Source organism: Tarenaya hassleriana, unplaced genomic scaffold (genome assembly GCF_000463585.1).
Source record: "Tarenaya hassleriana unplaced genomic scaffold, ASM46358v1 Cleome12, whole genome shotgun sequence".
Classification (NCBI taxonomy): Eukaryota; Viridiplantae; Streptophyta; class Magnoliopsida; order Brassicales; family Cleomaceae; genus Tarenaya; species Tarenaya hassleriana.
Genome location: NW_010962392.1, coordinates 1,158,722 through 1,172,435, shown reverse-complemented (window position 1 = coordinate 1,172,435; position 13,714 = coordinate 1,158,722). Strand labels below are relative to the sequence as shown.

At 38.3% G+C, this 13,714-nt stretch overlaps 3 protein-coding genes across 4 annotated transcripts; 1 reads left to right on the top strand and 2 right to left on the bottom strand.

Moving 5' to 3' along the window:
• Positions 1–347: 347 nt before the first annotated feature.
• On the bottom strand, positions 348–2,968 carry LOC104806376 (E3 ubiquitin-protein ligase At4g11680). Of its 2 annotated transcripts, none has more exons than XM_010531244.2 (5): positions 2,225–2,968; positions 1,454–1,573; positions 1,228–1,360; positions 857–1,027; positions 348–741 (listed from the first exon to the last, which is right to left on the bottom strand). In XM_010531244.2, the coding sequence occupies exons 1-5, from the start codon at positions 2,842–2,844 to the stop codon at positions 580–582; spliced, it is 1,206 nt and encodes a 401-aa protein (XP_010529546.1). In that variant the 5' UTR covers positions 2,845–2,968; the 3' UTR covers positions 348–579. The 2 variants fall into 2 exon arrangements, with proteins under 2 accessions (XP_010529546.1, XP_010529547.1); XM_010531245.2 differs by having other exon boundaries at positions 857–1,024; positions 2,225–2,967.
• An 891-nt stretch (positions 2,969–3,859) lies between these two features.
• On the top strand, positions 3,860–7,534 carry LOC104806375 (plant UBX domain-containing protein 8). The gene is made up of 11 exons (XM_010531243.2): positions 3,860–4,068; positions 4,774–4,835; positions 4,930–5,437; positions 5,591–5,653; positions 5,734–5,849; positions 5,997–6,186; positions 6,309–6,479; positions 6,580–6,723; positions 6,887–7,030; positions 7,163–7,219; positions 7,315–7,534. Exons 1-11 carry the CDS (start codon positions 3,976–3,978, stop codon positions 7,420–7,422), a joined length of 1,656 nt encoding a protein of 551 aa, XP_010529545.1. The 5' UTR covers positions 3,860–3,975; the 3' UTR covers positions 7,423–7,534.
• Positions 7,535–9,663: 2,129 nt separating this feature from the next.
• Positions 9,664–11,477, bottom strand: LOC104806373 (protein DETOXIFICATION 49). The gene is made up of 2 exons (XM_010531242.1): positions 9,990–11,477; positions 9,664–9,757 (listed from the first exon to the last, which is right to left on the bottom strand). Exons 1-2 carry the CDS (start codon positions 11,421–11,423, stop codon positions 9,707–9,709), a joined length of 1,485 nt encoding a protein of 494 aa, XP_010529544.1. The 5' UTR covers positions 11,424–11,477; the 3' UTR covers positions 9,664–9,706.
• Between the last annotated feature and the right edge of the window lie 2,237 nt (positions 11,478–13,714).

Genomic DNA, 13,714 nt, shown 5'->3' with positions numbered 1-13,714 from the left:
GTTGAAGTTTCGAATTCAAAATCCAACGGGCCAACTGGGCTAAGAACCAAGTAAATGGTACTTTTAGATATCGACCCCTAACTTCTTCTTTTTCTTTGCTCACGACCCGTAACTTTATTTTGTTGCTAAAAAATCTCTACAATAGAAAACTGAGATAGAGCGATACACATGACATAACATGTATAGAAAGAGAATATTTAAAATATGAAGATTCTTATTTGTTTCATGGGACGAAAACCCAATATTTTCTTTTGTAAGGCAAATTTAATGAATTTATTTATTGACCGATTATCGGATTAGTACGCACCTTATAAAATGTTACAAAAAAAATTGCAAAAAGAGCAACGGACAGATCAAACTACAGTCTTTGTATATACCCCTTTCAAGAGCAAATACGTTCGAGTTCTGAGATTTATAGTAACCTAAAGAGCACGAACAAGGAGAAACACATCTCTCTTTCCACAAAAAAAGGAAACTTTATGTGCAAAAATAACACACCGCAAAACGTATTGTGCAATTTCTCATACCCAAGACAAAAACACACACAGTAACAGTACACAGCATATGAACCGGTTCGGACTAAACATGGTTGCTGTCATTGACGATGTTGAACTTGCAAAGCGGACATTTCGAGTTTATGCGAAGCCATTTCTCGATGCAGGCGCAGTGGAAGTGGTGTCCGCAGGGAAGCTCTCGTAGTTCAACTCCCTCTTCGTAGTCGCATAGACATATGCAGCATTCCTACATAGTTGAATGTAAACATACATGTCTGGATAGAATACTTTTTGAGTAAACAAGCAAGAACGGGTGGGAAGAAAAAAAAAATCAGTATGCGCAAGAATGGAAAGGGGAGTACCGCGTCTTCTGGAGAAATTGAATGTTCTATAGGCGAATCCGTGCCGCATTCCGTCATTATTCCCCCGGCCGTAGATCTTTGTGCCTCGCCTGGGAGCTTATCATCATCACCGATCCTTCGGAATATGAACTTTGGGAGGTGATCTATGTCATCTTTTGATGCTCCCTCCTGCTTCAACAGTTTGCATCGCAAGAACAGTTGTAGAAGACTGTGATGAGTTCAGTAGTCACAAAGGACAGAACAAACATAGCCAAAATGCCCTGAATTCTCGATCCTTTCTTCTCCTCGTTACGTTGTTCAAAGTTCTAGATGATACAACCGATCAAGAACTAAACAAAGTATGTAGAGGAATGGAGGTTAAAGAACGGTACCTGGTCGGCCAGGGCATATAAAATTGCAATTATACATGGGAGACAGCAGCAAACAGCAAGGCCGATCACACAAGCCAGTGCCATGCAGAACAAAACAAAGAAAACATCGAAGCCGAGAAAAATTATACATAACCTGCATGTTTAAAAAAATGATTACAAGTTTCAGAATGTTCAAGATATAGTAAAGACAAAAAAAAAGATATGTGGAGAAGTAAAGGAGGCATACCAATAGAGCTGCGGAGAGTCGTGTGCAAGTGTTTGGCCTCCTGCAGATACCCAGTAGAATCCAATTATCCACCAGATGAATGAGAACATTGTGTTGGCTGATTCTAGATGCTTTGCAGAACTACCGAGAGAACAAATATCCAAAGAAAGAAGAAACTTTAAGGAAATCCAAAAACTGATAAAGAACAAGCAAAATGACATCATCTATTTTCTGAAACAATCGATTGCCACTTGCCAGCCTGATTCATGCCCGGCTTTAAACTGCTAATGACCGTAAATAAAGCCAACATCAACAAAAATCAAAACGAAATCCTAATCGCAGTTCCCTATATTATTTTCCAGTTGGTAACAAAACGGATATCAGTCTTGATTCGTGAAGTACAACATTCTCGGAAAACAGCCGAGGGATACAAAAAGAGTGGCATTGATTTGCCGATGCAATAAGCAGCTGCTTTGATTTATGCACAGAAAACCTAATCCTTTCTTCCAGTTTTATGGTTCACCTAAGTGATTCTGTATCCTTGAGTTCTGGGATTGTGTTCAATCAGTAGAACTACCGGTTGTGGTTCCACGCTGAACTGGATAGTGGATAATTGGCAATAACTTCAACCCCAGTTTCTCGTAATTCAAATTTCAAACAGCAAAAGCCTATGATTCATTATGATTCCAGATCAAACCAGCATTTTCGAGAACCAATCCAACACCAAATCTCTAGTCTCTAACCAAAGAAAGCTAACCGTAAATACATAAACAGAAACTGGCAATATCATACCTGGTGTTTTCATTCTCCTCCAATTGCCCAAGTGGAACGTACTGTTGCGACAAATTCAATCCCTGATTACCATCGTCCGAGGAAGAATATGAAGAAGATGATGATGAAGATCGGTGGGGAGTAGCTCTCCGGCGTCTCCGCCTCCGCCTGTACTCCACGCAAACGCACGCCATGTGTATCAAGCACTGCAGAGCGTAACCCACCACCCAAACCCTCAACGGCATGTTCGGTAGCTCGTCGCGGCTGAGTACCAGAACAGCCACCGCGACCGCCACAAACGCCACATTCCAAACAATGTCTAGGACCACCACGGGCTTCGAGTACGCCCAATCACTCTGCCTCTCCTCCAGCTGCTCCGCCGCGGTCTCCCTCACCAGCATCGACGGCTCACGCATCATCCGCCGGCTCCCAGCGTGGCGGAGCAACCTCGCCGCCTCCCTCAGGCCATTTCTTCTACTGGATCTCTGGCTATCTCCCTCGGATTCGGCGTTCTCCGATCTGGATTCGCCGGAATGAAGGAATGGCGTGGAGTCGATGACGCCATCGGAAGTAGAGCTCCCTACTCGAGAAGACGGTGGAGACGGAGCCAAATCTGCATCTGGAGTAGTCGTCGCTGACATTCTTAGCTTCGATTCTCGATCGATCACTGCCTCGAAAGGGATTTACATTTACAGTCGAGTTTTAACACACGAATTTCCAGAAGTTGGGAGAGAGTGAGAGAGGATAGCGTGTGAAGATTGGAGAAAGCGTTCTGAATTTTACCAAAGTCTCTATTCTCTCCCTCGGTTAAGCAGTAATTTACTTATTTGCCATTCCTCAAAGCTTCTGGTAGATCGGGAAGGCTTTAATTGGGCCTTTAAGGCTTTAACTGCTTTCGGCCCGTATGATTACAAAGTTCTAGATATAAATTAGATAACTTCTACAAACCAAGAAGATAACCGGCCGAACGGCCTCCACCGCCTAACCGGTCTAAACCATATAAATCCATACGTGGACGAGAAGAGAGATATGCAAAGAAATCTTCCCGGTGGTGTTATTATCTGTCCAATCTAACGGAATCTCATTTAAAATTTTCTAATCATCAAAATACATATAAAAATAACCTATGGAAACTTTGTTCACCAAAAAAAACTATGGAAACTTCATTTGTGAGTGTCTTTACCATACATCATACATACATACATACATACATACATACATACATACATACATACATACATACATACATACATACATACATACATACATACATACATACATACATGCATGCACATGCATGCATGCATATATGCATACTTACTCATTTAATTGTATATGTGTTATAAATTTTGTTGACGTGCGTATTTGCATATCACGGAGTCATTTAATGATTACATGTGTCATGTGTGTAATTAAGTTACGTGAGCAGTTAATACCGTCAATATTTATAAAAAAAATATGATAATTTAAATAAAATTTATGTATGTCTAAAAGTAAAAGGATTTATTATTTATATAAAATATTTTACAAAATTTATGTTTTTTCCAGATATGAATAATCTCTATTATTGATAAGAATAATCTATATAAAATATTATTTATAAAAAAAAAAGGGAAAAAGAAAAGACCCTAACTCAATTCCTTCCTTACTACCAGCGTACATCGATTCGATTTTGTTGCCTCTCCTCCTTAGCTACAACCCAAAAAAAAAAAAGAGAGAGCTAAGATTAAAAAAAAAAGGTTCCGACGAAACAATCTCTCAGATTCTCCGGCATGTCATCAACGGAGAGACTCGATCAGGAATCGATCGACACCTTCATGAGCATCACCGGCGCTCCCGAAGCAGTCGCCGTCCGGGAACTCGAGGTGGTTCCGTTATCCGTCTTGATTCTGGTGTCGTTTTTATGTTCAGTTTCCTGATTTTCCTATTCCTGTTTATCTGAGAGTTCAGTTTTTTCTTTTGGTTTATGGAGTCGGTGAATGAAGTGATTGTTCGGTGGACAATCGTTGATTGTCGGATGCGTATTCCTTTCGGGTATTGAGTTAATATTGATGCGTGCGCTGTTAATCGAAGCCGATTGTGTAGAGTTTTAAGTTTTAGGGTTATAACTTATTCGATTTCTTGGAGGGTTTATGCCGACTGGTTCGCCACTTCCCCTGAATTCTCACGCTTATTCTATTTGATACATGTTCATTGATGATTGAATAAGTTTCTATTAGTATACTTTACCAAAAAAAAAAAAAAGTTTCTATTAGTATTACCTGAGTGTCAGTGGATTCTCTTCCGCGTATTAGCTTGAAGGGTTTATTGATTTTGAATCGATCGTAGAGTTATATGGTGTATGGTTGTTTTGATATAGAAAAAGGTTTGTTTTTTTTTTCTGTACGGATAAAAGTGATGAGATGAAATCAAAGAAAATTTAGATTTTCATGTTGATATTTGAGAAGATTCTCAGCAATCGCTCTTCTCTATAATCAGTTGCCTCGTTACTGATGGACTTGTATTTCTTTGGTGTATCTTATTTCTTATCCATCCCTTTTGCCAAATCTCTTTTCTGTACGTGGTTGCAGGAGCATCGTGGTGAACTCAACAGAGCTGTTAATGCATATTTCAGCAAAGGAGATCGAAATATGTATGTCATACTACTATTATATGCAACCTAATATCACCCTTCTCCGCGTAATTATCTGATGGGCATGGCATGTTCTGAATTTTCATCTGTGCAGGGTACCTGAAGCATCGGTGAATGTCCCTCAGGATGATGCAATGGATATCGATGATGATGATGATGTGATTCCTTCTACACGAAGAGAACCTCCTCTATCGCTTCTCTCTGCTGCTAGAACAATGGGACCCTTTTCGCTTCTGGAGTCAAATTTCGGTAGAAGTTTTTTCGAGAATGATCCTCTCGTGTCACATGCACCATTTGTTACGCATCCAAGAGAGGTCAGGCAGATACCGATAGAGGTTAAGGATAGCAGTGAGCCATCTGGTCGGTCAAGCGACGCTCCTACTATCGAGGATGTGTCCGGGACAGCGCATGCTCAGGGGTCAGCTGTCCAAGGGACAGTCATTATAGACGAAGAGAGTGATGAAGATATTCATGCTGCACCAAGAGGACAAAGTGGGCATGTGAGAGCCACCGTACCTGCACGTGATAATTTTCAAGAGTACAATGATATAGAAGAAGAAATGATCCGGGCTGCCATTGAGGCTTCGAAAAAGGAGGCAGAGGTAAAGCTTGCGAGGGAGTTGGTAATGTTGATCGTTTTTATCTTGATCAAGCATTACAAATGTAGTTGTTTTTTTGGTTTTTGTTTTGTTTTGTTTCTGTTCACCTTGTACTTGTAGAAATAAATGTAGTTAGTTGTTCAAATTTTAATACAGGGATCGAGAAATCCATCTACTGGAAATGATGACATAGCTGAAAGTGCCACAATGTCCTTGAAGGTATGTGAATGTTTCTTTCCCTTTTTTTTTCCACTGCCTTCTTATTTGGTGGTTTCCTTTTAACTTTTTGATGAATCCAGTCTGCGGAGGAAGAAGAAGTTTTGCGGAACCAAGGCTCAAAGGCTTCAATATCAGAAGGAGGAACTTCTAAAGTGACTGTACCCGAGCTGCAGAATACACAAACCGTGAATGGAAGGTTCTAAAGTGTCGGTCCTCTCTTGTAACAGTGTGATCGTTTTTACCTGTGTGAACAGACTTGTAGTTTGAAAGCCTGCTTGGGAGCAGTTTGTGTTGTGCTGTCAGAAATCAAATCCTAACAGATTGTCTTCTTTTATCTGTCCAGATCGGCATCACCTGGCTCACCGTTGGAGGATGACTCTGATGATGTCGAGGACCAACCTCTTGTTAGGCACAGGTCGAGGCATGGGGCCTCTGGCTCTCAGGCTCCACATAACTATGACCATTCTCGCAGCCCTGAAGTAGAACATGCAAGTAGCCATCCACCCGATAGTGGTAATGGTTTTGCTTCTGAGGTATAAAAAAACATGTTCCATTTTCTATACTGCTCACAGACTGCCTATATAATCTCGAACTGAGATTCCTATAGTGGTTTCTCGATATCCAAGTTATAATAATTTTGGCATTTGCTCTGAAGTGGGGAGGTATCTCTTCCGAGGAACATGATGAAGCTGTCATGCTCGAGGCTGCAATGTTTGGTGGCGTACCTGAGAGTGGGTACAATTTCCCTTATGCATATCGCCAGCACAGGGCATTCCGCCCGCCATCGCCTTCATTGACGGCTCAGAGATTGATACGAGAACAACAGGTCGGGAGCAGTATCATTAATCGCTGGTAGAAATCCTTTTTTTTTAAGCAAGTGTCGGTGATGACAGTAAAGCCTTCTCGAACTATTAAACTCTTTGCAGGATGACGAATATAATGCATCACTCCAAGCTGACAGAGAGAAAGAGATGAAAGCCATCAGGGAAGCTGAGGCTCGTCGGTTTGAGGAAGAAGCTGCCAAAAAGAGAAACGAGGAAGAAGCTCGGAGAAAACTGGAGGAGGAACAGGTGATGCTTAGGTTTAAACCATATTCACGAATTCTTGGGAATCTTATGAAAACCCTTTTCGGGGTATCGAAAATACGGATGAATGTATCATGCGGTTATTGATAAACATGCTTGTTCACCAATCATTTCCTCTGTTTTTCTTTTACGGTATATGTTCCCCCAGGAGCTGGAGAGACAACTAGCTGCAAAAGAAGCGTCTCTGCCTCAGGAACCGCCCGCAGACGACGAAAATGCCATGAACCTTCTTGTCAGGATGCCCGATGGCAGCCGTCGTGGCCGCCGTTTTCTCAAATTTGATAAACTCCAAGTAATTTTTTTCCTTTAAAAAAAAACTAGTTTCATTTCTCTCTTACATTACATCCTGCAGTTGCACAACTATAGTTGGTGGTACTTGATTTTTTTTTTTTAAAAAAAAAACCCGTTCTTGTCTGTCTTGCAGTCTCTTTTCGACTTTATAGACATTGGCAGAGTGATGAAGCCCGGCACTTACAGACTGGTAAAAACTTCCTGTCTCTTCCTCCCCTTCCTTAACAGATATTTCATTTCAACAAAGCCTTATTCGTATATGGTCTGGATATGATATGAACACAGGTGAGGCCATACCCAAGGCGTCCTTTCAGCCAAGGGGAAAGCGAGTTGACTCTGAGCGATGCCGGGTTGACTAGCAAACAAGAAGCACTGTTCCTGGAGCTGATTTGAAGTTAAATTTTTTAATCCCTTCAATTCGAATCATAATGGTACCATATATATATGAAGCAGCTCTACAACTTTTTTATATAATAATATCTTAAAGTTTTTATTTATTTATTTATCATTCTTCTCCATAAGATTCAGGTCCCTGCTCTTTCCTTTTTTGGTGGCTTTCAATATCTTAACTTTAAGGCATATGCTGAGCTTAGACCGTCTTCTTCCTTTTGGGTGGTGGGTTTGGCCTTTTATATATATAGTAAGGGAGTTTCAGTTGTATATCTATTTTGGTCACTTTTCAGTTTTTATTAGGTGATCTCGCATTTCCAATATTACAGAACTTTTTTTTACATAATATAGAGAAAATAAAATAAAATAAAGAAATATGTGTGTATGTATATATATATATATATAACGAATACAAGTAATTGAAATTTTTATTAAGCAAGAAGGATCTATTAGATTAAGAAATTCCCACAAAATCTCGTTTTTTTTTTGTTTTTTTTTCTTTTAATTATTTGTGGCGATTCTGCATACCCGCAAGACAATAATAGAATAAGAGAAGATGGGGGAAAATAGGGAACAAGAAGCAATTTGAAGAAGAACATATAAAGCATAACTGTACTTGTATATGTTTGTGGACATTAATAATAGGGTGATAAAAGAGGGAGGGGGACAAATGAGGAAAAAGGTTCCAAGTTGATAGGGGAAATGACAACATGAATGAGAGAGAGAGATGCAAGTTGGGACATAACTGCATGAATATTCTTTGCATATGATCAAAACTTGTGTAACATAAGCATAAGATAACATTATTGGGCGTTGGGGCTTTGTTAGGTTTCTTGACATTTTTTGCACCTATCAGTTGGTTACACCTTTATATTATAATATAATTTAATATTTTGCTTATCAACTCCTACAAATATTAGAAATTCACTTGCCATGTGTGTGAGCGCGCGGGGAGAGGAAATTTTTTCACCAAAAATGGTACTGCATTTTTTGGAGAAAATAACGTAAATGGGGCATTCCATATTTTTAGATTTCAAAGGTGAGATTTTAAAATTCTATTGCACATGTGAAACAAACAAAATTGTATTCATACAAATTAATTTCACGTATCTGAACTAAAAATTTGTGTATTTTGATTTTTCTTACACTCCAAATTCCAAATGAGTTTTGGACGTTTGTCAAATGTATTCTCAAAAAAAAAAATTCTCTGCGATCTTTATTTCTACTATTTTTTTTATTTTATAAATTTTAGATGCTAGAGAAAAGTTTGAAAATTATAATAACACATTTTGTAAATTTAAAAATAAATTTATCAAACAAAAAGTTTAGAAATTTGTTTTACACCATTTTACATTAATAATTTTTTCCCAAACGAGGAAAAAATATTAGACGACGGCTAAAAATTAAAATACAAAATTAGAAGGGAAAAAAAAGGAACAAAAAGAGAGAGAGGAAAGCGGGTCGGGTAAACGGGTCAAAGCCGACATGCTAGGCGGGAACGGTGGGTGAGGGGGAAACGGGTCATTCACGGAGTCGGCAGTCGCTAACGACGACTCTGACGGACTCCGTCATCGTCAACCTTCTTCACTAAAGTTTAAATCTCCACCGTTTCACGTGCCCCCGTTTTCTGCGCGTGCTCTCACGCGCATGGACCACCGCTTTTTGTCTTTTTTGTTTTTATTTACCTCTTCACTGTTCCTTTTGCACAAGAATCCCCCGGCAATGCAACCAAAAGGCATCTTGTCCTCCATTGATTATGAACTCCCATACATACATACATACATACATACATACATACATATAATATATGTGTGTGAGTATTTGTGTCTCAACAAATAGAGGGCAATCAATGTTTTCGGTGGAAGCTTTCAAACAATATGTATATATATATATATATAACAATAAATCTGATAAAATATAATTACAGTTATGAGCTCGTGTATTTTTTTTTTTTTTTTACTTCAGACGTGAAATAAATGTATTTAAATATAATAACAATCTTCATTTCATTCGTGGAACACTATATTCCAAGTCACAAAATATTATTGAGGATATAAAAATATCAACTCCAAATATATCAAGAATCCGAAGTAATTACTTAATAATGCTATGGATTGGTGGTATTCCTCACGGGGATGGGCGAATATGTATACAAACATAATCTCATATACATATACATATATATATATATATATATATATCAAGTGGGTATGATAATATAACAAAAAAAATTGGGCAGAATATTGCAATGACATCAAATATATAACAGAAGTAACATTACTTGACTTCACAAACAAGCGAAGCTAAAAACTAACTGAATACAAACAATGCGCACAATCTGCAAAATATATAAAAAAAAAAACAAATTAAAACAATGTTCAATTTCCTACACTACAATTTTCGATTTCTCTCTAAAAACCCTATCTCAAAAATTACAAAGTGTACAAGAAACAAATTTGTTAGCCATACTACATTATATCAAAACCCTAATAACAGTTCCCATCCTTCTCTATATCCACTGAATCCAACAGAAACGGCGTCGTGTTATTACCACCGCCGTTATCTATTACCTCCTCGTCATTTGACATTGTCAGCTCCTTAGCCCTATGGACCTGAACCTCCCAGTCGGTCCGAGCCAATGCGATCAACATGGCGACCAGGCACGAGCCTTGAGCGGCCAGAAGGCCGAGCCATAGCCCTTTGAAGTCGAACCCGCCGAAGAAACTTAACCAAACGGCTACAGGCATTCCGACAAAGTAGAAACAGCACAAGTTTATGTTCGCACCCAACTTAGGTCTCGCACTTCCTCTCAAGACACCGCATCCTGTCGTCTGAGGACAGTTCCCGAGCTCGCACAGTCCGATGATCGGTAGAACCGCCGCTGTCAAGGAGATGATCTCGCCGTCGTCCGTGAACAGTTTCGCCCACACGTTCCTCACCAATGACGTGAAAAACAATGCCGAGAATCCGAATACGATGCTCATGTAGAGGCCGGTTCTGGCCGAAGTCTTGGCCTTTTCCGGCTGGTTTGCTCCGAGCTCGTTTCCGACGCGTGTCGAGACTCCGAAGCCGAGAGAAGACGGGAAAATGTAGATGAGGGCAGTGGTTTGGATCAAGATTCCCATGGAGGCGACGGTTGCTTGAGGGTTAAGTAATAATCCGCAGAGCAAGATCATGATTTCGTACCACCACCACTCTAAACAGACGGAGATGCAACTCGGGATAGCCAAGTTAAGCAAAGATCTCCATCCTTTGAGGCAATCTGACGAAATTCCGCACCAAGTTTTCTCGTAAACGCCGGAGAATACGACGAAGATGATGAGAAATCCGACGAGGTTGAAGTTGCTCCATACCACGGCCAGGGCCACGCCTTTAAGGCCGAGGCCAAGGAAAACTACGAGGAGGTAGTTTATCGGGACGTGAAGAAGAACGGCGAAGAAAGCGGAGTACGTGAGAGGAAGAGTGATCGACTGCGTCCGGAGATATATACGCAGAGGATGCAAGAAGGATTGCAGGAAGAGATCGGGGAGAGAGAAAAGGATGAAGATCTCGGCTTTGCTGGCGATGTCGTCTTCCTGTCCGAAGAAGACAAGGATCTTCTTCATGTTGAGCCAGAGGAGAGAGATGGGGAGGGAACAGAGGAGAAGCAGGAGGGTGGTTCTCTGCAATGCGAGGCCCAGAAGCTTGAATCTTTTGGCGCCAAAAGCTTGGCCGCAGATGGGTTCCATGCCCATGGCGAGGCCGGAGAGGACGGAATAGCCGGTGATGTTGGCGAAGCCGAGGGCGAGTGAGCCGCCGGCGAGGGCGGAGAGGTCGCCGAGACGGCCGAGGAAGAGCATGGAGATCATGGAGCGAGAGTAGATCAATAAACCGGTCAAGATCATCGGGAGAGATATTTTGGCGATGGATTTAGCTTCTTGGATCGAAGACAGGAGATGGGTCGGTGTCGGATTCGGATCTTTCCGGTGATCTGTCTGGTTCTTTAAGATCAAAGAAGCCGCCATGTTTGCCCGTGTGTTCCTCTGTTCGAGAGAGAGAGAGAGATTGAATTGAGAAGTGTAGCGTACCGAACGTGTCAACGAATCGAGAGGAGAAGGTGGGTTTTTATTTTGGATTAATTAAAATAATTAATGGCGAAAATATGTTAATTTGCAGGGGGGGAATGAATAAGGTTAAATGGATGGTAACGCAAATGGCGGTTTCATATGGGCCGACGAGAATGTCATTGTTAGACTCGTCTTCCCATTATTGATCACGTGTTCTTTCTTTTCTTTTTTTATTCATTTATTTTTTGCAAATTACAAACTTCTGTAAAAAAAATTACGTTTTTTTTTTATATGTTACATCCAGAAAACTTCTATATTAATTCAAGTTTATGTAATGCATACGTAATTATCACGTTAACCATATATTTCTTGTTGGCTTGCTATTTTTAAATTTTATATTTGTGTAGTTTTTGGTATTTGGGCATCAATAATCTTACAGAATTGTTTAAAAATAAATTAAAATTTTCAAAACAATCAATGTAAAAAACATCAACACTGAGTCGTTAAGCACAACGGACAATTTCTACACATAATTTTTTTTTATAAAAAAGCTCGTTTATTTCAATTTTAATATTGTCAACGACAAGTGTCAAAGGACTCTTGAATATATTCAGCAATTTCATAGTAAATTGAATATCCTATGGTTCTCTTGTCTTCTCGTGTGAAACAGTTTGAGACTTCATTAATAGAACGCCGAAACTTAATTGTGTTTTATATGCATCTGTTACTGCTTAAAAGTCGTTACTAAGAAGATTAAAAAATGTCTAAAATGTTATATTCATTCGGTCGACTATTATAATTCAGGAATAGTCCCTATGAATTAATAAACATGAGAAAACAAATTAATCGAGTTGTTAAAATTTAGTAGAAATCATTTGACATTAAATTTATTGGATGAAAATCGGATGAATCGTCATAATTGAAGGAGAATCGATTATTTCCCATTCCTTTTAATATATACAAAATTGTATTTTTTTTATATACAATTTACCATTTTAAAATAGCTGTAAAGTTTAATACCAAAGTTGTTAAAAATATCGGACAGAATTATTGATGCATGCGATAAAGCGTGAGAATTGTAAGAGAATATACTCTATTTTATCTCTTGATTATTGATCAACGTTATAAATCATGGACCATTCTATATATAGACGAAAAATATTTTATTTAGAAAAAGTTTCTTTCAATAACGTATTCTTTTTTTTTTTTAAATGATACAGAATCCCGAGTCTTTATATGTAATAGAATATATATGATGTCACATGCTTCAACTCGATAGGACGTGGACCATCTTATATAGCTTGGCTTTGTATGTTTAAGGATGGGACATTAGAATGGCCTATTATAAAAAATACCATCTATTTGCTATTTTGATTTCAAGACATACATTTTTTCAATTACAACTCTGTAATCCATGTAATCAGAAATTTAATTTTGGTTATATTGGTCATAACGTTGAATTTATCGTATTTTTATCAAATGATTAGTAAGATATATAAAGTATAAATATAATAAATACGTGTAATTACCATAAATTTAACGTTATGACCACATAGGATCACAGTTAGAGAAATATATATCTTGAAGTCAAAATAATAAAGGGAGAGTATTTTTTTATATAATGTCCATTAGAGTATATTATAAAGATATATTGGATTTTATGGTATAGTTTGGTTTGAATATTTTCGGTTTGATCTAGGATTTGTGAGTGAGTTATTTGGTTTATTTGAATTACTTGGTTTGTTTGAATTATTCTTGAACAATATTAACTCTATACAAAAAAAAAGGAAAATATATTAAGTCGTTAATTAGAGACATTGGTATAGTCGTCTCTAATCGTATAAGAGAGCAACGGTCATATCCATATGATTTTATGGAATTGTGTAGCTTTTTTTTTTCAGATGATTTCTTTGTTTTTGTCGTATGGAGTATTAAAATTATTATAGATGAATATTTAAATTTTAAATTAAATCAATCAAATTTAAATGAGTTTAAATCAAATAAAAAAATAAGTAGGAAGTTGAATTAAAGATCGTTACAACTAATAATAATATTTTAATGAAATCGGAAACAAATGTATATAGAGATGGTATAAACGTTGATTAAAATATTTTTAAAAATAGGAAGAAAAAAAAAACAAGAAAATAAGAAAACCGAAAAGCTAAATGTTCTTGATGTGATGATCCGGCCATGTCCAGATCGGAACCCTTTGTTACACAATTCTTGATTTACTTATATATATATATATA